We start from the raw sequence: 21,886 nt of genomic DNA, 5'->3' as shown, positions 1-21,886 counted from the left end.
TTACCACTCCTGGTTCTCTGGTTTTGGGACTCAGACCAGGACTTAGACCTTCACTCTCCTGATTCTCCTCTGGATTATACCACTGCCTTCCTGATGTTTCAGCTTGTAGAGGACAGATTGTTGGTCTTCTTGGTCTCTATAATGGCATGAGCCAATTCCTGTAACAAATATCCTCTTTTATTTCTCTATATGTGCCCCATGGGTCCTGTTTCTCTGGAAACCCTAATACAATGACAAAGTGGGGAACTCTGAGAAGAAGAGGCACATATGGAGAACTCTGGCAACAGATAAGGGCACTTTAACTACAAAGAACACCACAAACTGAGTAAGAGAACCAGGCAGAAGTAACCTCAGATGGTTAGCTAGAGCCAACCAGCAGGCCAGCTAGAGCCCCCTGGGGCAGCTTTAGCACCAGCACCCATGGGGACATACCACACACCAAGCCACTTACAGGTGCCTCAGCCCATCTTGCCCCACCACTTGGGCAGGTCCTACAAAACACCTATCAAGTGAATTGGACACTGAACTACCCAAGAGAACTCTGAGGTAGTTGAAAGCAGGTGGCTTCCTTCTCACCTGACCAACACTTATTCATTCCAATCAGAACATCCCCTTTCTCCTCACCTGCCTTTCTCCATTTCAGGCACATGTGAGTGTGGTTTTTGAGAAAGGGACGCAAGGGTTCTTTCTGGCATGTGTGTGAAGATGAGGTGGACTCACTTTGGTCTGTAAGTGCCAAGTTTTGGGCACCTTCATTTCCTCTTTGTGAGGTTTGAGTGATTCTGCCACAGTAGATGCTTGAGGGAGGGGACCCTAAGTCACCCAGCTGAGTGCTCATGACTGCCCAGACCAGGTCAGGGTTGGACTGGGTTGGGGTGAGCCTGGGGCTGTCTTAGAGCTGCTTCTCTGAGGAATAGAGCTCGGCAACCTGGGATCCCCACACACTCAGAGACAGATGAGGCTGTAGACAGCACCCTAATCAAGCTGCCCAAAGCAGGGGTGCACAATGGGGGCTTTTTTCCATAGAAGCCAAGAATATTCCATGAGAAAGAAACCGAGAAGAAAAAAAAAGTCTAAATATATTTTTGCTTCCTACACCTCACCCACTCAAAACATTAACTTCATACCAAACTCCCACTGAATTGGTGTCCAGTGGGAGCCCCTGAAGCATCAGGAAAGGGTGGAGGGAAGCTGAGTCCATGATAGTTCGGGCTGCATGTCACAGCCCCACTGTCTTAGCCCTGGCTTCATGGTTGCAGTATGTCTTAAATGTTTGATGGAAACATTTGCACCGGTCTTTTCCAAGAGTTCCAAAGGTGGAAATGTTTTTCCTAAATTGTATTTTCTTTATGTTTTGTTATTTTTTGGTAAGTAGAAAGAGTATACCTTCAGACTGGTACATTAATTGCTCATTTCAAGTTTCTACCCTTTCTCTCATATCTACTACAGATAACCCAAGTCAGAGCATAATTTCAACATTTTCAGCTACAGGCAGGTTTGTAACTTTGGGGAAGTGAAGAAATACAATTAGCTTTTGTCTTACTCTCCCCCTGCTATAGTATCTGACTTTTCAGCAGGAAAATAAAGCTTGTTCCTTAGCAGGATGAAGGAGCCTACAGTCCACTCCCGATTAGCCATTCAGATCACCTAAGAGAAAAGAGGGCAACTGTGCTACCTAAAAATTGCTTTCATTCACACCAAGAGGCTCAGAGGCAATCAAGAAAAATTTCAGAAAGGCCCTCTGGGCCTACTATTATCAGATAGCGAAAGAGATTTTAAAGCTACATTAATGAAAATGATTTTATTCTGTTACATAAACAGATCAATAAGCTAAAATAAAGAGTCCCAAAAGAGATAAGAAAACAGAATAATTTAATACATAAGAAGGGAAAATTTCCACACATTCAGGAAAGAGTGGAAAAATATTGTTGAAAAAAATTGGCTAACCATAGGGAGAAAAGGTAAACTGAATCCTCACGTCCTTAAGAATTAATCACATGTAAAATTATATTTTTAAAAAAACTATAAAAATGCCAGAAAGGAACATGAGGTAATGCTTTCATATAGTCTCGGGAGATAAAAAAGCTTTCCTAGTTAAGAAAATACTCAGATGCCATATATAAAAATATTGATGAGGTTGTCTATATAAATATTTAAAATGTCATCTATACCAAAAATACTAAAATGGTATTAAAATACAAAAAATGTGGGGGAAATATTTGAAAGACAGGTTATGGACAAAGTACTAACATATAAAAGGCTTAAAATAAGAAATAGGGGGTGTAAACCACAGGTAAAAGGACAACTCAATTTTTTAATGAGCAAAGCATATAAACAAGTAGTTCACAGAGAGAACGAAGCCGGAGAGCAACAGAAAGAAATAAAAATGGTACACAAATGCAAAGAAAAAAACAAATTAAAATCTAGAAAATGTTTTACCACATAGGTAGATAAAGATTAAAAAGTTTGCTCATACATGCCATTGATTACGATGCGGGGAATAAACAAGGGCAGGGGACATAAATAGAAGTGACCTTTTCCCAGGGCAGTTAGATGGTATCTGTCCAAACAAGAACATACATATGCACCAACTGCACTTGCAGGAACTCATCTTGCAGGTGCACTGCCTCATATATGAGCAAAGACATCAGGCACTCCCAACCATTGTTTGCAATGGCTAAAGACTGGGAAGCATCAAAATGTTCACCAAAAGGAGACTAGCTAAATACATTATGAATACTCACACAACAGCAACCCTAAAAGTGTGCATTGATTCTATATGTTCTAAGAAAAATAACCTTCAAGATTGCTAAGTTGAAAAAGCAAGGGGCAGAACAACATGCATGTCATATATGAGTGTGTGTGCAGGCACGCAACTTGGACATTCATTCAACAAAGCTGTACTGAGCAGCTACCATGTGCCAGGAACAGGTCTAAGCCCTATGATCACAGCAGTGAAAAACAGAGGAAAACAGAAAAACAGATGAGAATTTAAGAGCTTTCATTCTCATAAAAGAAAAACAATAATCAATAAGTAGGGTCTGTGGTGGGCCACATCAACCAATGGTTGTTGGTGTCGATTCAACATCAATAGGAAGCCCCAATTTGGGGTGCAATAAAGAAGAAAATTTTATTCAGTGCCAAATAGCTTGATTGTAATCTAGCATGGCTGTAAAAACAACATCGCTCTGAGGTGGCCAGGGCCAGGCCCCTCTTTAGGGAGACAGCTCTGGTTTGCTCCACTTTGGCAAGACATCTTCAGTGATTCAGCTCAGCCAGGGAGACATGCTCAGCAGTCTCGGTAGAAAGAGAAAATGCCCTCTCAAGGCGGAGGGAAGCAGGTTTACATTGACAGAAGTCCCCACCCCTGGTCCCTGATTAGTCCTTATGCAAATGAGGACTCCAAATCCTCTCAGTTTGATTGGTCCAAAAGACTGTCTTGGTTGGTGAGAATAGAGCTGCTCTGATTGGTCACAATATGCAGCCCTGATTATATAGGGAAAGCCTCAGTCTTATTGGTTGAAATAGGATTCCAGGAACTCCATTAGAAGGGCTGGTTCAGATGGCAAAAACACAGTGCAGGCATGCAAGATCAGTGCAGAGGCAAGCAGTTCAGTGTGGCTTCTCCCTGAAAGTGTAGTTGGTATAAGAGGCCCCTATGTAGTAATGGCTGCTAGGCTATTTTTAAAAATCTAGGTCCAGTTACCCACCAGGAGTCCTACTTAGTAGGTATATTCTTTCTCAGCATTCATAGGCACATGGTGGAAAGATATAAGAAAAGTTAAGAAGGGGGATGGTGGAAAAGGTGAAGGGAAATATAGTCAATAATATTATAATAAGTTTGCACAGCGACAGATAGTTACTAGAATTAGTGGAGTGATCACATTGTAAGGTATAGAAATGCCAAACTAATAATATGTTGGACACCTCAAACTAATATAATATTGAATGCCAACTATACTTAAATTTGTAAAAACATTAAATAATAAGGGACTTGTGGACTTACATTGAAGATGGCAGCATAGGTAATAATGGTACTTGCATCCTCTCAACCACATTAAAATTACAGTTGAACTACAGAATAACCACTTCATTTAGAACCACTGGCAATCTATCTGAATGGACATCTTACAAATAACAATTTAAAGAAGCCATATCGGGACTTCCAGAGATGTGAAACAGGCTGGTTCCACACCCACATGTGGCAGACAAAAATCAAGAGTGATATCTTAGCTGTAGAGGTCCCTGCTGAGGAGTGAGGGGTCCCAGCCCCATACCAGTTCCCCAAGTCCAGGGTTCCAGGGCCAGAAAGAAAAGTTTCCATAATTTCTGGCTGTAAAAACCATCAGGGATTGTGGTTGAGTTAGACAGAAAGCTACTGGAGTCCCAGGCAGTTCCTCATAAAGGGTCCACACATCAATTTACTTGGACTCACTACCTCTGAGCTCCAGCACTGGGGCAGCAGCTTGAAATGCACCAGAAATATGGAAAGGAACTGAATTGTCTGGCATCAGGGTGAGAGATGGAGGGAAAACTTTGTCCCAGACAGAAGTGCTGGTAGAGGCCATTGTTCCTTTGATGATCCCTCCCCCAACAGAATGGCAGGCAGGGGCCACGTAAGAGTCTCTATCAACTTAGCTCACACTGGTGATTTTCTGAGACCCCCACCACACCCAGCTTGTGGAGTCACTCAAGCTTTCCAGTGGCATTCCCATACAAATGGCCTGTGTTGGCTCATGCTTTAGACTTTTGTAAAAATCTCTCAAACAAGCAGCATTTGGTCTCAATGTGCCCTGTACCTCTCATTAAGTGGTCCCAGACCCTGCACTAGCAGTAACTGGCCTTGGTTCATAGCCTGGCTCCACCTGAGCACTTCCAAAGAAGTAACTAGTTGTTACTAGTACAAGTAACAACTATCTGTACATTGCTTTGTATTTCATGCTGGTTGGCCCCAAGCAGAACACAGATGATGGGTGACCTTGGCCTGCATCTCCTAGGAGGACCCAGAGCCAGTGCACCCAGTGAACAGCTTCAGACCACATTGGAGCACCACCACCAAATAAACTCCACAAGGAACACACTGAAGGGACAGTCTCAGTGGTCCACTGATAAGTCCTGCTTTGTGGGGTGGGCCCTTGCACAGCTGATCCTCCACAGTGGTTGGAGGTCAGTGGTCAGTGGCCCTAGCTAGTCCTTGCAGCTGATTGGCCCAAGGGGGTAAATCCCTACCATTGACATGCCAACAACAATCAAAGCTCAACAACAACAGGCAGGTGTACACAGCTCACACATGGGTTTACCTCAAGTACTGAGGATGGGTGATAGGGGAGGCTGTGCTACTGGACTCTGCAAGACACCTACTACATTAGGCCACTCTATGAAGATACAGAGTCAAAGCAGCTTTACCAGAAACAAACACAGGAAAACTACACAAATGAAGAGATAAAAAAAAAAGTCTCAAATGAAAGAACAGGACAAACCTTCAGAAAAAGAAGTAGACAAAATGGAGACAAAACAATCTTCTAGATGCAAAGTTCAAGGTTATAAGGATGCTCAATGAACTTAGTGAAAACTTCAAGAGCATAAAAAAGGACCAGTTAGAAATGAAGGATACTCTAACTGAATTGAAGAATAATTTACAGGGAATCAACTATAAAGTGGATGAAGCTGAGAATCAAATCAATGATTGGGAATATAGGAAGCAAAAAACGTCCAATCAAAACAGCAAAAAAGAAAAAAGAATCCAAAGAAATTAGAATAGCGTAAGGAGCATTTGGGACGACTTCAAGTGTACCAATATTGTATCATGGGGGGATTGGAAGGAGAAGACAGAGAGCAAAACATTGAGACCTATTTGAAAAAAATGACAGCAAACTTCCATAACCTGGTGAAAGAAATGGTAATACAAGTCCAGGAGGTGCAGAGAACCAAACAAGATGAACCCAAAGAGGTCCGTATCAAGACACATCATAATTAAAACACCAAAGGTTAAAGACAAAGAGAGAAACTTAAAAGCAGCAAGAGAAAAACAGTTCCATACAAGGAAGCTCCCATAAAACTGTCAGCTGATTTCTAAACAGAAACTTTGTAGGCCAGAAAAATGCTAAGAAGTCCATCAGCACCAAACCAGTATCACAAAAAATGTTAAAGGGTCTACTTTAAGAAGAAGGAAAAAAGATAAAAAATATGAGCAATAAAATGCAATGAATGCATATCTATCAATAATTGAATCTAAAAATCTAAAAAAAAATCTGAAGACAGAAACCGACTCATAGATGCAGAGAACATTTTGACAGTTGCCAGATGGGAAGGGGGTTAGAGGGCTGAGTGAAAAAGGTGAAGGGATTAAAAATTCAAATTGGTAGTTATAGAACAGTCACAGGGATGTAAAGTACAGCATGGGAAATATAGTCAATAATATTATAATCACTACCATATTTTTCAGACCATAAGACTCACCTAGGTTTTAGAGGAGGAAAATAGGAAAAAAATTTGAAGCAAAAAATGTGGTAAAATATTTAATAACATAAATAACATAATATTTCACCAGTGTAAATGTAAACAGAACTCAACAGCAGCATTAACAACCATTATTTCTCCTGAATTTGGGCGGTGGGGGTGCATCTTACAGTGTGAAGAATATGGTATATATGGTGTCAAGTGGGTGCAAGATTTATCCAGATTGTCAGTTAGTAAGTTATATAATGTCTAATCACTGGGTGTCTACCTAAAACTAATATAATAACCTATGCCAATTGTAATTAAAAAATAAAGGTTTTAAATAAAAATATATAAAAGCCAAATTTTACTACCACATATAAAACATAACTAGAGCACGTCTCGTGTAACCATTTATGTGTTGTCCAAGGTGGCATTCATGCCACCAAGGGGAGCTGGGTGACTGCAACAGAGCCCACGTGGCCCACAAATCTAAAATACTGACAACCTGGCCCTTCATAAATGTTTGCTGATCCCTGTTCTAACAGAATGCACTTCCGAAAGAAAAAACTATATCTTACTGGTGTATCCCTAGTTTCTAATGAAGTAACTCTTAATAACTGGTTGTTGAATATGATTATACTACAGAGAAAAATCATGTTTTACTACAATAATTCAATAACACACACAAAAAAGAACAATTTTGGTCCTCACTGAACATGATCTGATACAGTAACTACAGATATTAATATAAGGATTTATTTATCAATAGCAGTAATAAGAACAAATGCCATTACATAGCATTTAAGAGCCTGATACCCTTTTTAGGTGAAACCAAAAAAATGATTTTGCTAAGTTATATCACTAATATACCAACCAAAAATCAAGGTAAAGAGAGGTTCTTGCCCAAGTTATTAAGTAGGAGGCAAAATTGAAGAATAAAACAAATTACACTATGCAATAATTTTGTCTAGCTCTATAAAAGTGCCCCTAAATGTAGTGGCTGCTTTAGGGGAAGAAGGCAGAGGCAATAATTGGGAAAGGGCCCGAGGATGACTTCTTGGTTGTAGGTAGTCTGACCTGGGTGGTGGTTATATGACTGTGTTCAATTTGTATTAATCTATTAAGTTAAAATCCACTGGATACTTGATTTCAAGAACTTTTAAAAACAATGTATGTAATAACATATTCTAGAGCATATCAACTGTTTTAATTAATTCTTCCTCAAATCCAAGCTATATCTTCTTTTTTTCCAACCTCTTAAAGATTAAATCACATTGGATAATTTTGATATTTATCCTCTTATCCAAAAATATTTAAGAGTAATTACCTTGATCTTTTTTTAAAGACTTTAAAAAGTTCTTTAGCCTATATCCAAATACATATCTGTACCTCTGTCAAAGGCAAAAAATAGTAGCAATCTGCTTATAGTATATAATATGTATTTCAAATCTAAAATCAGAAGTTATAATTAACAGAAATTTATTAGAATATATATAATATTATTACCTCAAGTTTTATACTCTAAAACATGTAAACATGTGTTCACACTACTCAGCAACTGTATAGAGTTTGTGACTAGTCAATAATGCCCCCACTCTCAAATGTTCAAAGGTCAACCTGAAGGATTACCTGTGTGTCCTTGGTCTCTGACTTAAAGAAGCTGTCTGGCCCTGGATGGCTGGCTCATTTGGTTGGACTGTCATCCTGGACATCGAAACATTGCAGATTTGATTCCCAGCCAGGGGGTCAGGGCACACACATAAGTTGTGGATTCGATCCCTGGTTGAGGCATATATGGAAGGTAACCAACTGGTGTTTCTCACACTGATGCCCCCTCCTCTCTCAAATCAATAAATATATCCTCAGGTGAGAATTAAAAGAAAAGAGGAGAAGAAAACAAAAGAAAAGAAGAAGAATAGGAAGCTGCCCTGCCTGGGATATGTTGACTTCAACTTTTAAGCCAGCAGGATTTACATTATCATTAGTTACTGTTGGGGGTTTAACAGGCTTCAGGGTTTCATAAGGAGTATTCTATCTAAATAAGCATTAGAAAAAGAAATGATGAATTAGAGAGGGAAAAATGGCATCTTCCCTCAAATTTGTGATTGTGCCTTTGTAACCAAATAGAACTTGCATTGGAGAAAGGGTTCAGTGCAGCAGGTGAGGGAAGGGAGAGAGTTCTGCACAGCAGCCTTGGAAGCCACCTGAATGGTAGTCTGGGGTACGAAGGAGGGAGAGATGAGAGAGGGAGTGAGAGCAAACCAGGCAGGCTTGGGCAGTGAGACAAAGGTCCAGAAAAGGTAGCCCAGAGACCTTGTGGGCTTTTGGAGGGACTCTGACTTTTTGTAAGAAAATGTGACATGATCTGACTTCAGGCTTTAAGAACAGGTAGTGAAAATTTCCAAGGGATGCACATCAGTCTAAATGGCTGGTCTAGTGAGAGGAGTAGTGGGAACCAGGCAGAAAGGTGGTGGAGAGAAAATTGCTTTGCATTGTATTCCAGGATGTTTTGTTTCTTTGCTTTACCAGGCACATATCTCTTTCTTTAATTTTTTAAAGAGCCCTTTTGCCTTGTGTAAAACACAAAATAAAAAACCTCTCCCTGAAAAGACCCCTTGACTCCTGGGTCTTCCCCATCTCAGAGTGGCCAGAGCAGGAAGTAAGTGAACGCTGAAAATCCATGCACTCCATACAAATACAAGGCAGTAGTATTACACAAAGTGCAGTCTGAGAACAGTTCTCCCAGCCTGAGAACAGGGCAGGGAGGAGGCACTCAACAGCTCAAAAACTGCTGAAATCAAATCAGGAGTGTTTCAACTACATTCATCAACTACAGGGTGTTTCCCAGCTTTGAAAGAGTGAATTAGATCTCTACCTATTGGATTAATGGATAGAGTAAAGCAAAAGAAATGTGTTTTTTAAGGTATCACATTTGATAAAACAATAATTTTTTAAAAGAAAGAAAACACTTATTTAGCCATTTGTACCTATGAGGCCAGGGTTGTCATGTTACATTACTGCACGGAGTTTCATTTCCACCATAGTTGATGTGAAATTGCATCCCTCCTCCATCACTCTGAAGCTGTGCAGTTCTGAGCATGTGCAACTGTACAAGGGCCCTATAATACAACACTGTGCAAAACCTGGAGGGAATAAGAAGCAGGGTGAGGTAGTCACTATCCATGCTTTGTTTTATAATTATCCTGTTTCAAGGTCACTTGTACACCAGGATCTCTGATCATCCTATTTGAGCCTCCTAGAAACCAGGCACATAGTTCTCTCAAGAAACTACAAGAAGCTAAAATATGGGTCCTCAGACCATCTCTGTTTCCTCAGGAAGAAGCCATACAAAGTGGCAGGAGAAGGTGAGTAGAAGAGACCCTTAGGAACAGCACCAAGATCCAATGCAACCATAGTTATAAAGGAAATTTTGGACCCAACCAGTATATCCATCACAGGAGGAATGGATAAATAACTTCTGGCATCCGACAGCAATCTAAAAGAAAGCAGGACAGATGTTAGTGAAAAAAGCAAGTTGCAGAATGCGTGTCCCATTAAAAATAGCTGTGTGAGCCCTGGCTGGTGTAGCTCAGTGGATTGAGCGCAGGTCTGCGAACCAGAGGATCACAGTTCAATTCCCAGTCAGGGCACATGCCTGGGTTGCAAGCCAGTTTCCTGCAGGCCAGTTCCCAGCAGGGGATGCACTAGAGGCAACCATACATTGATGTTTCTCTCCCTCTCTCCTTCCCCTCTAAAGATAAATAAATAAATAAATATTAAAAAAATAGCTGTGTGCATTATAATATGCATGTACTGTGTGTATATGTACGTTAAATACATCTACATTTGCATTGAAAAAAAATGGCTTTTAGAGGATCTGAACTATGAACAGTGGTTGCATCCTGGGTAGATGTCCAGGAAGAGCAGCTTCCACTATTTACTTTAGCTACTCAATGGAAGCAAGATGTTAAAGGTGTGGAAGTCATGAAAACTGACCTTAGGCCAGGGGTTCTTAATACTTTTTAAATAAAATACATAGGATTAAAAGTGGAAAACAGTTATTTTAAAACTAAATAATCAAAGTATTTTTACAAGAGAAATTTGCTAAGTGCACTCTAGATTTTTAAGCTGCATTAAATAACAAGATGTATCAGCTAGTCTAATGACTCCCAGAATTTCAAAGGAGCAACGAACATATACAATATTTCAAGTTGTCCACAACCATCACATGCTATGACAACAGCTGTAATTTTCACTGGTGACAAATTCATAGGTACTGCAAACACTTCACTGAAGGAAATACTAAAACTCAGTGAGAGGTTAGTGAAAATGAGGATGTAAATTTTTTCTATCCAGATTCCTGAATTCTATTTGTGGACCATTCGGGGCCCATGGAACTCAGAGCACACTGGTGGTTTCTGCATTCCAGAAAGTCAGCACTGGTCTCTTGATTACACCCTCCTTTTCTCCTGAAAGAAACTGTAGGGGTTTTTTGTGCGGGTAGATAGAAAGGGTTCTTAGGCTGTCCAAAGTCAGTAAAATAACCTAAAGGCAAATGCCTCTGATAGAGATGTTAAATGTTCAGTTAGCTGATATAAAATAGAAAAATAGGTCTTTTCTTTCCATCTCTATTGAGACATAATTGACATAAAACATTGTGTAATTTTGTATACATTTATAAATTGTAAAATAATTGTCACCGTAGTATTAGTGAACATCTCCATCATGTTATATGATTACCATTTGTTTGTATTGAGAATGTTAACCATCTACTCTCTTAGCAACCTTCAAGTGTATGGTACAGTATTATTACCTACAATCACCATGCTGTACATTCCCCCAAAACTTGTTAATCACTGCTGGGAGTTTGTAGCTTTGACCAATATCTCTCCATTTCCCCTACCCCCCAGCCTCTGGCAACCACCACTCTTGTTCCCTGTCGGTCTGAGTTTGTCTTTTTTGGATTCCACATATGAGATCATATTGTATTTGTCTTTCTCTGTCTGAATTATAAACTGGTCTTTTATTGAGACTGTGCTTTTGCCAATTTAGAGAAAAATGTTTTAGTAAATGAAGGCTGCACTTTCATAACTCTGGTGGTGGTGGTGGTGATGATGATGGCACTGCAGATGGAGGTGAAGATGAAAGTGCTGGTGGTCATGAGGATGGTGTTGGTAGTAATGATGGAGCTGAAGAGGGAGGTGGTGCTGCTACTGCTGCTATGTGTGGTCTGTTCAACAGCTAGTCACTCTTGGACATCAGAAGGCATGTTTGCCCCACGTTCTGGTGGTGAGACCCTGAAGACAAAAGCTCTTGGCTCTGCTCTTCTGTTTAGTACTGTGATTATCTTCTCCAGGCCAGAACTAACCATATTTTATAGATGAGGCAGTGGCAATGTTGCCTGTGATGAAAACAAGAGGGAAGATATTCACAAGGGAAAGTAAGGCAGAGCTGTGACTCCAATACCTCTAGTATTAAGGGGGAAATGACTGTGGATTCTGAGTCGGGCTAGCAGGCCTCCAAGATGGACACCATGGCAACAATCATAATGAACTCTGTTGTGTTTCTGCTCTCCTCAAGCCTTCAGGAAGACTTGATGACTGTTACCACATTGGCAGAGCTGCACTTTGGGAAGCTTCAAGAAAACCAATGGCTAGGTTTCGGAGAAGTGAGACAGCAGCGACCCAGGACCTTGAAGCAACTATTTTCAAAGTGAGCCGGTGGCTAGGTTGACAGGTGACCACAGGATGGTTTTGTGGAATATGCAAACATTCCTCAGAGCTTTCCAGAAAGTACGTGGGAACTGCCCATTATCCTCGGGATAGAAGCTCAGACTCTTGGTGTGTGAGCATTAAAGGGATGAGCTTCACCTCATGTTTGCACCATCAGGGTCACCTTTATCATGTATACTTTAGGGATCACGAGTCTCTTAAAAAACCATCATTCAGTTTTGTAATAGAAAAAAATAAATACCAGTAAAGATGAAAAGGAGTAGAAGGAGGAGAAGAAAAGCAGGCTGGAGAGAGGGAGGTGCTCTCAGGACATAATCAGAGGGAGGGAGGAGGTAGAGCGAGGGCCCTGTCAAGCTTGGGGAATAATGAAAGAGCACAGTGCTTCCTCCCTGGGTTGAGATGCACCCATGCCCAGTCTACAGAGGGGCCTACAAAAGCCTAGAAAGGCTTTCAAGAAGCAGGGCCTTTCTGTCATTGAGAAGAAATGCAAAGCCACGAGACTTTTTGCTCTGGAAACCTGGGCAAGTTGAGGTGAGGCCCAGTGGCCCACACTGGGGCTGAGGGCTTGAACCTGGCCTTTGTCCAAAGTCTGGGGGAGCAATAAAGTAGGCTGCAGTCTCCTTGAAGCAGTGTGGCCCACTCCTCCAGATTAGAAAGGCAGGAAGGAAATGAGTGCCCTGGCACAAGCAGAGTGCAAAGCAGGTGCAGCCTCTGTGTGTTGCAAGGAGTCCGGAGGAAAAGGCCCTGCTCTACAGCACATCTGAGACAGGTGGCAGCTCCATGGTACTCTAGAAACAAACATAAAAGTCAGGGCCAAGCATAAACTGCGGGAAGCTTTGCAGAGTTTGGAAAACTTACCAGGCCACTAAAATTCAACTTAGCCAAAAAGTATCCATGACCTCACTCTTTTTTACGAGCAGCTGTCCTGATACTAATCCAGAGAGAACCTGTCATGAGCCCAAAGCAAATACTTCTCCCAGAACCCTGGGCCTCTTGATAACATGTGTCACAACTGCAGCCTGATAATGTGTCTAGTGTCCCCACTGCCAGCTGTAGACCTGAGTGTGTCTGTCTGGCACACTGGGCCCAGGCATGGAGCCAGACCCAAGCAAGCCCTCAGCGCATATTTGTCATGCCCATCAGCTTGGCTGCAAACGTGGGAATGAGAAAACAAATTGAGTTTGTACCATTCTGTCCCTTCTGATAAAGGCCAGAGGAAATAATATAATCGACTTGGAGTTTTGTAAGATAGGTATACATGGTGGCTTAAAAGAACACAAGAACTAGATGTTAAGTTTTAAAAGACTTAAACTCTTCTTTCTACCCCTCCAGTACCCTCTAAGGAAGGGCGCATCAAAGGTATCTACTGATCCTTTATTTGGATCAACTATGGGGACTAGAGGGAATTTATAGCAAAGTTGCTTACTAAGTGCCTAATACTTTCTACAAAACTTGGCCAAATGGTTTTTCCAGCCTCTTATCCTTATGAAAGAAACTATGTCCCCCAATCCATTTTGTTTTAGGGGTTAGGCCTTGTTGTTGGAAATTATTTTCTTAGTAAATAGTTCAAAACCAGCTATGTGACAGATCAAGGACAAAGCTCCGGGGATACAACAGTGGACTCCGGGGATACCAGGACTGACCTTGTCCAGATCTTGGGGTACTTTTCAAACTCACCTTCCTTGTTCTGCTCTGGCAAGTTGTTTCCAGGTAACTGTGCCCCTCAGGGGAAACTTCTTTTTTTAAAAAATATTTTTTTTATTTATTTTTCGAGAGAGGAGAGGGGAAGGAGAAAGAGTGGGAGAGAAATATCAATGTGTGGTTGCCTCTCATGCGTCCCCTGCTGGGAACTGGCCTGCAACCCAGGCATGTGCCCTGACTGGGAATCAAACCATGATACTCTGGTTCTCAGGCCCACACTCAATCCACTGAGCTATGCCAGCCAGGGCAGGAAACTTCTAATAAAGCCAGGTAACAACAGAAGGCACCGTAGCTGGACCTGTGGGTCACCAGCTACCGGCTGAGCACATCTGCCTGACTTGAGGCGAGGGAGGTGGTCACTGATGAAACTGAGGAGGAGGAGGCAGGAGCCTGGGTGCAGGAGAAGCAGCCTAGCCTTGGACTCCAGTCCCTAGGGGCTCACTTATTTCATCATTGGCTAGTCAACTTGGTAGGTGAGGGGACAGCCAGGGCAGTGCAATGGACACACATGAATGCCAACACACAGAGGTATGGGCAGCAGTCTGGTGGCTTTGGGCATGCTTCCTTCAGTTGAAAGCTTCTCTGGTACTCATTCTGCTCCCATAGAATCCTCCCCACCAGCAGACACACAAAATTGGTCCCACAGAGGTGGGGTGTAAATATGCCTGGAATTTATGGATTTGCACATCACTTGTCTACCAAAAATAATAGAATGTTCTGTGTAGCTGAACAGCTGAATCTGGAGAGTACATAAATTGGTACCATGAGCTTGGTCGGGTCCCAGCAAGGTTTCCTAGAAAGGCCTCAGGTGACGTGGGACTTTTTTTTTTGCCCTGGATTATAGAGCATGAGAGAAGAGATAGAAGTCCTTATACCAAGTCCAGTGTCCTTTTCCTGACACTGTTTATCCTGCTTTGTCCCATATGGAAATCAAGTCATGGTCAGGATCAAGGTACACAATTTGGGATGGCAGTGGGGCCCACCTAAACTTGAGGTGCTCCTGCATCCCCTGCTGGCCTCACCTGTCCCTTTTCCCCTGGGGAAAAGTGCCCCAGAAGAAGCCCACATGCATGATCAGTGTCAGTGACAGGCCTGGCCCAGCCATGCCCTATAGGCTTAGGATATTGTTGTTGGATTTCCAAGTACCTAAGTAGCATCTGAGGCTTTGGGCCCCTGGTAAGAGATAGGCATGGGGGAAAGGGCAGTGAAGGAGGAAGGGGGAGAATTTACTAGTTACCTGACAAACATAAACCTAAGTCTGTGCTTTACACCAGGCTCTAGGACATCAGATCAACAGATCTCAAGTCCATTTACTTCCCTACCCTATCTCTCACACTGTCTTCTCTGGAACTGATCAAGCCCATCACCGCCAGGGCTCTGAAGATGTGCCCATCACTGCTGAAGGGTGGGGGTTCCTAAAGCTTCGAGGAATGAATGACTCAGCCACAGATGAAAAGGCTCCAGTATCCAGATGTGGACATCTGCCCGTGCACATCCTCCAGAGCACTTCTACAGTTTTGTTATCACCTCTGTGACATAGAGCTGGGGTTTCTGCTCCTGTTTTTGTCTCCAGGGACACACCTGGGTCCCTGATTGGGACTCCTGCAACACCCCTTCTCCCTTTAGACTACCCCTTCAGCTACCTCTGAGGACCTCACTCAAAGCCAAAGGGTCAAAAGCCCCAGCTCAGGATACCCACATTGTGCCTCCTGTCCTAAAGACACAGCTGAGGGGCCTATCAGGCATTCCTGCTTCCTGTGTGAGGACTGGGCTGTCACAAGGCAGAGCAGCACTTGTTGAATATGCTGCATGGACCAGGCCACTGTTCTCTCAGGCCTGTGTGTGGGGCCTACCCCAGTCCCCAACTCCAGATAGGGGTCCGTGGCCACCCCAAGCACTTGGCTTCACAAGCCTGCACCAGCACCTCTGTTTTGCCATTTCCTCCTTGAATACTTTACTGTGGCCTCTTATCTGTCAAGCATCCTAATCTCCTTCAAGATGTGCTCCCAGGCCATGCCTGGGATGTGGAATGGTTTGATGTCCTAACAGCCCTGCCAGAGCAAAAATGACCAGCAGGCTTGGGCATGTTACTGAGGTTACAATCAACTATTTGAACACCAGTTATGAAATTTGCAAATGGGTAAATGCCCTGTTGTGCACAGCAGCCAGAGAATCTGTTCAAAGGCAGCTCCTCAGTATGTCCGGATGGGGCCTTAGTTATAGAGCCACACAGAATACCCTGCTGTTTCATGAACCTACTACAGCAGGGAGACTCTCCTGCCAAACAGAAAATGCTAGATGATAGCAGATAAATAAGAAGAGGTGTCTACTGTGCAACATCGGAGAAAGCTAGATCCCTCTTAAAGATGGAAGTTCACTATGTTCAGGTAAACCGAGACAGCCCAGGCTACTCCAGCTCCGACAGGCAGATAAGGTTACACTAGGAATAACCCACATTCCATTCCATGCCCTGCCGGCTTGAGCTGGACAGGCCTTCCGCCCGGGAAGGGTTGGGTTTATGCCTGTCCTGGGAGCACCAGGGATGCCTCTCGGGTTCTCATGAGCAAGCTGGTGCTGCCACATGTTCCCTGGGCTCCACCAGCTTGGCATCTGTGTGTCCACACCCAGGGCAGTGGGCCCCTGCATACAGGTGCATTGCAACACCAAGAGCAGTTCCTTTCCCAACTTTTCATTTTTACTACACGGCCTTCAGGATTTTAGCAAAAGAGCCCTTTAAGAATGGGACCCATGGAACCTCCACATCCATGGAGTTCAAGATGGTCTGGACCAGGAGACAAATCTCAGCCACAGACACCACAGGTTACTCAAGTCCCCCCTCATCCCTCAGGGACCAAGGCTTCACTCCTGGGTTCAGCTGGTTGGATACAGTGGCTTCTTCCCTGGGAGAGTGATGTCCCAGAAGCCTCCTCAGCCCTCACACAAATGTGGCCAGACCTGTGAAACCCAGCTTGGGCTGGAATAGAGTCCCATATTTTTTTAAAAATTAGACTTTTTCTTTCCTAAACCTGCCTCAGGAGGCATCGAGTCTGAGCTACGGTCACAAATACAACCAATGCTCATCAGAGCAAAAGGCTCATATCACTGTTTCCTAACAGGCTGAGAACCAAATTAATAAAAAACAATGCTAGTTATAAAATAAGCATTCAAACTTAGAGAGTTTCTATTTTTACTAAAATTATTAAGCAGTTAGAAATTTAGTTTTAAAAAAATGTAACTGCGCTGCCCTCAAAGGGATTGGAAGAAATAATTCCAAATTCCTATAAACTCCAACACTCCATGGGGCTAAATAATCATAAATCTACTCTGGCTATTAACTTCCATGGAAGGATAAAAGAGAAAAAAAATCTTGCTGGAGGGATTTATCCACTAACTGCCTCCATGTCTATAAATGCTCAATTCACACAAAATACCATTACATGGATTAGTTGGAAACCATCTATGTTGTTTCAAGAACTTATCCTGGCCAAGCGCTGAGAACACAGGAGTGGGCCTGGAGTTCCTCATTTGTGTGGCTGCCCCAGCACAACTCGTGGCAGCCAGAGTTGAGTGCAAATGATTCCACAAGACCCTGGTGGGGTGAGAATGCATTAAAGGGCAAATGCAACTCTCTCAAATGGCATTATTAGCAACTAGCACATTTCATTCTCTCCATCTCTGGGAGGGAAGCCTGATAACTGCTTCAGAGATATAAACACAGAGACCTGGGTGATGTTAAAGAAAAGAAAAGCCACCCATGGAACTAGGCTCAGAAGATAAACACAAATCTGAGACCAGCTGGGCCTGTCCATCATAACCAGATCCCCTTATGTCTAAAAACAAAGCCTGTTTGCTTTGACACTGATTTGCTTAACAACTTGCTCTGGGACCAATTGGAAACAGCTCAGAACCTGAGTGGGCAAGTTATAGCTGTGGTGTGAACCAGCTGAGGTCCAGCCACAAACTTCTCCCTAGCTACCTCTGCTCCACAAAGCAAGCCTTAAAGAAGTACAGGACAGAAAACCCTCCATTTCTCAGCAGGGAACAGTCGAGCCCCCCACTGCCACTTTGTAAACCTTCCAGGGCAAAAACACTTCAATACCAGGTTCAGGTGCCAAATGGAGCAGCCAGGAGGGATCACTGAGGAACCCCGCTGTGCTGGTTCTTCAGCTGATTTTCTTTTGGTGTTAAGTCCATCCCTTCGTACTACTCTTGGAGATGTTGGGTTTGGGCTTCTGCAGCCCACATTCCTGCTTTCCTCCCTGGCAGACTTTGCCTACAGCAGATGATGGGTAGGGGAGCCTATGAGGCTGGAGGAGGAGGAAGGGACTTGTTTTTTTTGGTTTACTTCCTGTTTATCTCTGTTGGCTTCCCCTCCCTGTCTGGTTCCCCTAGCAACACTTCTTGTTCACTCAGGCAGTGTCATGGACTGATTACTCCCAGAAGAATCTGAGTTCAGTTTTAGGCTTTTCCAACATTCACAGAATCAACCACAGCCCAAACAGCTGCCCCTCCTCAAAGGCAGTGGTACTGCGCCCACAGTGGCTCTCCTCAGAGTTGGAGACACCAGCTCCAGAGAGAAGCATCCCCACCCAGAGAGAGCCCTGAGACTCAGCCCACATGAGCTTTCTCCAAGTGTCTCACTTTCAGAAAGTCTCTTTGCTCCTCGCCACCCTACCTCCAGCCTTGGAGGGGATAACTGCTTCCCACAGGCACTACTTCCATTACTAATTTTCTGTTCACTTCCTGCCTTTTCAGTTCCCTAGTTAATGATTCTTTACATTAAATTATTTCTAATAATATAACTGGTGTGACTCTTGTCTCCTGTCTGGACCCAGACTCATTAACCCACAGTTAGGTCCTGAGCATCTGTAGTGAGAACTAGAGCTTGGGGCTTTCCAGCTCCATCCAACTGTGATACTGGAGGGGGTGTACCCACCCACCCACCCACCCACCTACCTCATACATTCTGATCTGGCTTATCTAGGCCAACCTCTGCATGAGCAGGGCAAGTTCAAATGTAAAGAACATAGTGAGTTTTGTGACAAATGAAGCTTAACTGCTGTACAGTCTTGGGAGATGGCTGCAGGGACTCCTTGCTAAACATTTTAATGTTTTTCCTTGCTGGCAAGAAGGGAGCTGTATGGAAGCATCCTCATCGTAGGTTTTCGGGAGAAGATGATCTTGTTATAGTTTTCGGTGGGACTTTCTCTGGCATCTGTATGGAAGTGCATGGGTTCTGGGACAATGGTAGGACCTGTGGCTGTTGCAGAGAAAGCGCCCCATAATGATAACATGGTCTCTGACTTCATGTCATTGTACACCATTTTGCCAGAGGTCTTGGATGATTTTTTCCTTTTCAGCTGGATGATACTGGATGGCTTATTCAGCCTCAGTGCTCGCTGGCTATCCTCAAAAGCTTGAATGCATTCCAGTTCTCTAGCCTTGCTATTCTCAATGAGTCTTTTCACCATTGGGGAGGTATATGTGACATAGGCTGGCTGAGGGTCATGTTCTTCAAGCAGTTCCAGAGGAAGCCCAATATTTTCCATGAGTTCTACCAGCAAAGAGAAATTAGGCAATTTAGAGGCTCTTACATACAATGATTCAATTCTTCAAAGAAATTCAGGGTGTTGGAACTACATTTTGACTTTCTCCCAGTCATGCATAATAGCCATCCCACACCTGTATTCAATGGGAATAGAATGTAATCCAAAACTGGGGAACAGAATGACATTCCATACAGCATGTCAATTAAAGAACAGCATAAGAATAAAGAGTAGGGAACTCAGAATCAAGCACGCTTGGTTTCAAATCTTTATATAATGTCATATTGTTTAGTTCTGAAGTTCCTTTTTTCACCAATAAAAATGGTTACCATAAGGCTATTATAAGGATTAAATAAATATATTTTAAGGGTTTGGACCAGTGTAGCTCAGGGTTTGAACACATAGTCTTTGCACTTAGACTGCTGGGGTTCAAATTCCTTCTCTACCCATTTTAATAGCTGTGAACCTGGAGCAAGTATCTTAACCCTTCTAAACCTTAGTTGCATCATGTATAGAATGGTAATTAAAACAATTTCAACTTAATAAGGCTTCCTTGAAGATTAAAGTAAATAATTTATGTAAAGCTTTTGGGACAGTACCTGGCCTATAGTAATCAGTAAATGGTAACTATGGACATTTTGGCTAGGTCTTCTTGCCTGCACTCTTTTGTTTATATCCCTGTTTAACAAAATATGAGACCAAGGCTGACTAGTTTGCAGAACCAGCAAATGGTAGGTTTGAACTTAAGTCTAAAGGGCTCAACAAGCCATAAATTTTTACTGTAGCTCCTGGCCAGAAGTTTTGAGTGTTTTGGGGTTGGGGGGGCTTAACTAGAAATTCTGCCCGTTAGTTTACCAAACAACCTGTGTCTACGCAGGTACTAAATCATGAGCACAGCAGGCCTTCCTTCTTCCCTTTGCTACTTCATTCTGTCTAAAATAAAATGCCTCAAAACTTCTTTCCTGCAGCTTTTACACTCCCCTGTTTTCTCAAGTAGTGCCTACTTCCCTTGATTTTATATTCCTGTGGTTATTTCTATAGGAATTTAAAGGTTCATCTTGCCATTTCCAGCCTGAAGCAGTAAAAAGCACTGCAAGTGATGATAATCCAGAGAAGACGCAGATTAAAGTTATTCTCAGGCTGCTTCATGTGCTCAGGAGCTGGAGCTCAACTGGGGACAGATCTGGCAGGAAACAGTGGGCTGTGGAAGGTCCCATCTCCCTGCAAGAATATACTCAGACCCAGGAAGGCAAGATGTGCAACAGAACCTCTCACTAGAAAGCACACATCAGAGCTTCCAGGCACAGACTTGACTCTTCATCTCTGTCTCCTCAGCAGATACAGAATCCACATGCCTTGAAGGTCAGGGTCCTTGCTCACATCTGGAAGAGGAGGACCTAAAGTTGTCTGGGACGAAATGAGCAATGCCCTCTCTCATCTCCCTGATGTGCATTATTCCCTCAGCCAATGCAACACAAGGGACAACCTGCTGTGCCACACCTTTGTCGTTCCACCCTAAATCCTCTGACTTCAGCCAGCCCCACAGCAGAAGCCCCTTGTTAAAGCCCTAAGCCCTACCTTCATCTGTCTTCACCTTTCTTGCATTAGTCCTCTTGTTCATTTTTAGAGAGTTCTTCACATCAGAGGTCTAAATACCTTTGGAAAAATATGCTCATTAGCTATGGCCATCCCTGAGTGACCAGAGGAGAAAGCATTTTGAAGCCATCCTGGGATCCCAAGTGAAAGGGCCTCTGCCTGAGGCACTATGAGCCCACCTCAGAGAGGAGGACCCGTCTTCCACAGAGCAGGAGCTGGCTCTGCCAGTAAGCACAGGAGATCCCGGCAGCCTCCAGACCCCTGATCTGCAGGCTCTGAGCTAAAGTTCATGACTTGGTGCTGGGCAGGGCTGGTTGGGGGTTGTGTGGAGGCTGGAGCATGGAAAAAGTGAAGAAAAAAAGATCTCCACTTCCAAACCATGCTGTCTTCCCGCCCAGAATCCAAGCATGGTCATATCACTGCAAGTGGGCCAAGCTCCTGCCCTCCAGGCTACACGTCTTGGCCCTGTGCTGGCAGAGACAGCAGTTGCCCAACTCAGCATCAGGGACACCTCCCACACACACCAAACCAGGCGCAGGCAGGCACTCCTTTAGCTCTACATGGCTGAGCACACAGGCAATTGGATGGAACTGTTACTCTTGCAGCTCTCTACTATGAGGGCACATCCACCTGTAGGGCTTGTTATAGCACAGACCCCTGCCTCTTCCACCAGAGTGGCTGACTCAGCAGTGGGTCCGCAGATCCAGAGGAGGGATGGAATGCAGAAGACTTGTAAGGTTTTATCATTAATTCCCTAGTGACAGCAGATACAGGAGATCTTTTCAGTTTCTTTCCAGAAAGGGCACATCTGAGAACTTTTATGAAAGAATTGTATATCTTATATGTTCAGTTTTGCCATTTCTGTGGCCT

At 43.3% G+C, this 21,886-nt stretch overlaps 1 protein-coding gene across 1 annotated transcript; it reads right to left on the bottom strand.

Annotated features, from left to right (window-relative positions):
* Positions 1–18,979: 18,979 nt before the first annotated feature.
* Positions 18,980–21,041, bottom strand: CDRT4 (CMT1A duplicated region transcript 4). The gene is made up of 2 exons (XM_037165676.2): positions 20,999–21,041; positions 18,980–19,428 (listed from the first exon to the last, which is right to left on the bottom strand). Exons 1-2 carry the CDS (start codon positions 21,039–21,041, stop codon positions 18,980–18,982), a joined length of 492 nt encoding a protein of 163 aa, XP_037021571.2.
* Between the last annotated feature and the right edge of the window lie 845 nt (positions 21,042–21,886).

The sequence above is a fragment of the Artibeus jamaicensis genome, unplaced genomic scaffold (assembly GCF_021234435.1).
Source record: "Artibeus jamaicensis isolate MK-2021 breed Jamaican fruit bat unplaced genomic scaffold, CSHL_Jam_final contig_781, whole genome shotgun sequence".
NCBI classification, from domain to species: domain Eukaryota; kingdom Metazoa; phylum Chordata; class Mammalia; order Chiroptera; family Phyllostomidae; genus Artibeus; species Artibeus jamaicensis.
The sequence above is the reverse complement of the archived record's forward strand: the minus strand, read 5'-3'. Positions and strand labels throughout refer to the sequence as shown.

Coding starts and splice junctions, on each gene's coding strand:
- CDRT4 (XM_037165676.2), bottom strand. CDS start 21,041: ATGAACAAGAGGACTAATGCAAGAAAGGTGAAGACAGATGAAG. Junction 19,429..20,998: donor AAAGGTGAAGACAGATGAAG/GTAGGGCTTAGG, acceptor CTTTGCTGGTAG/AACTCATGGAAAATATTGGG.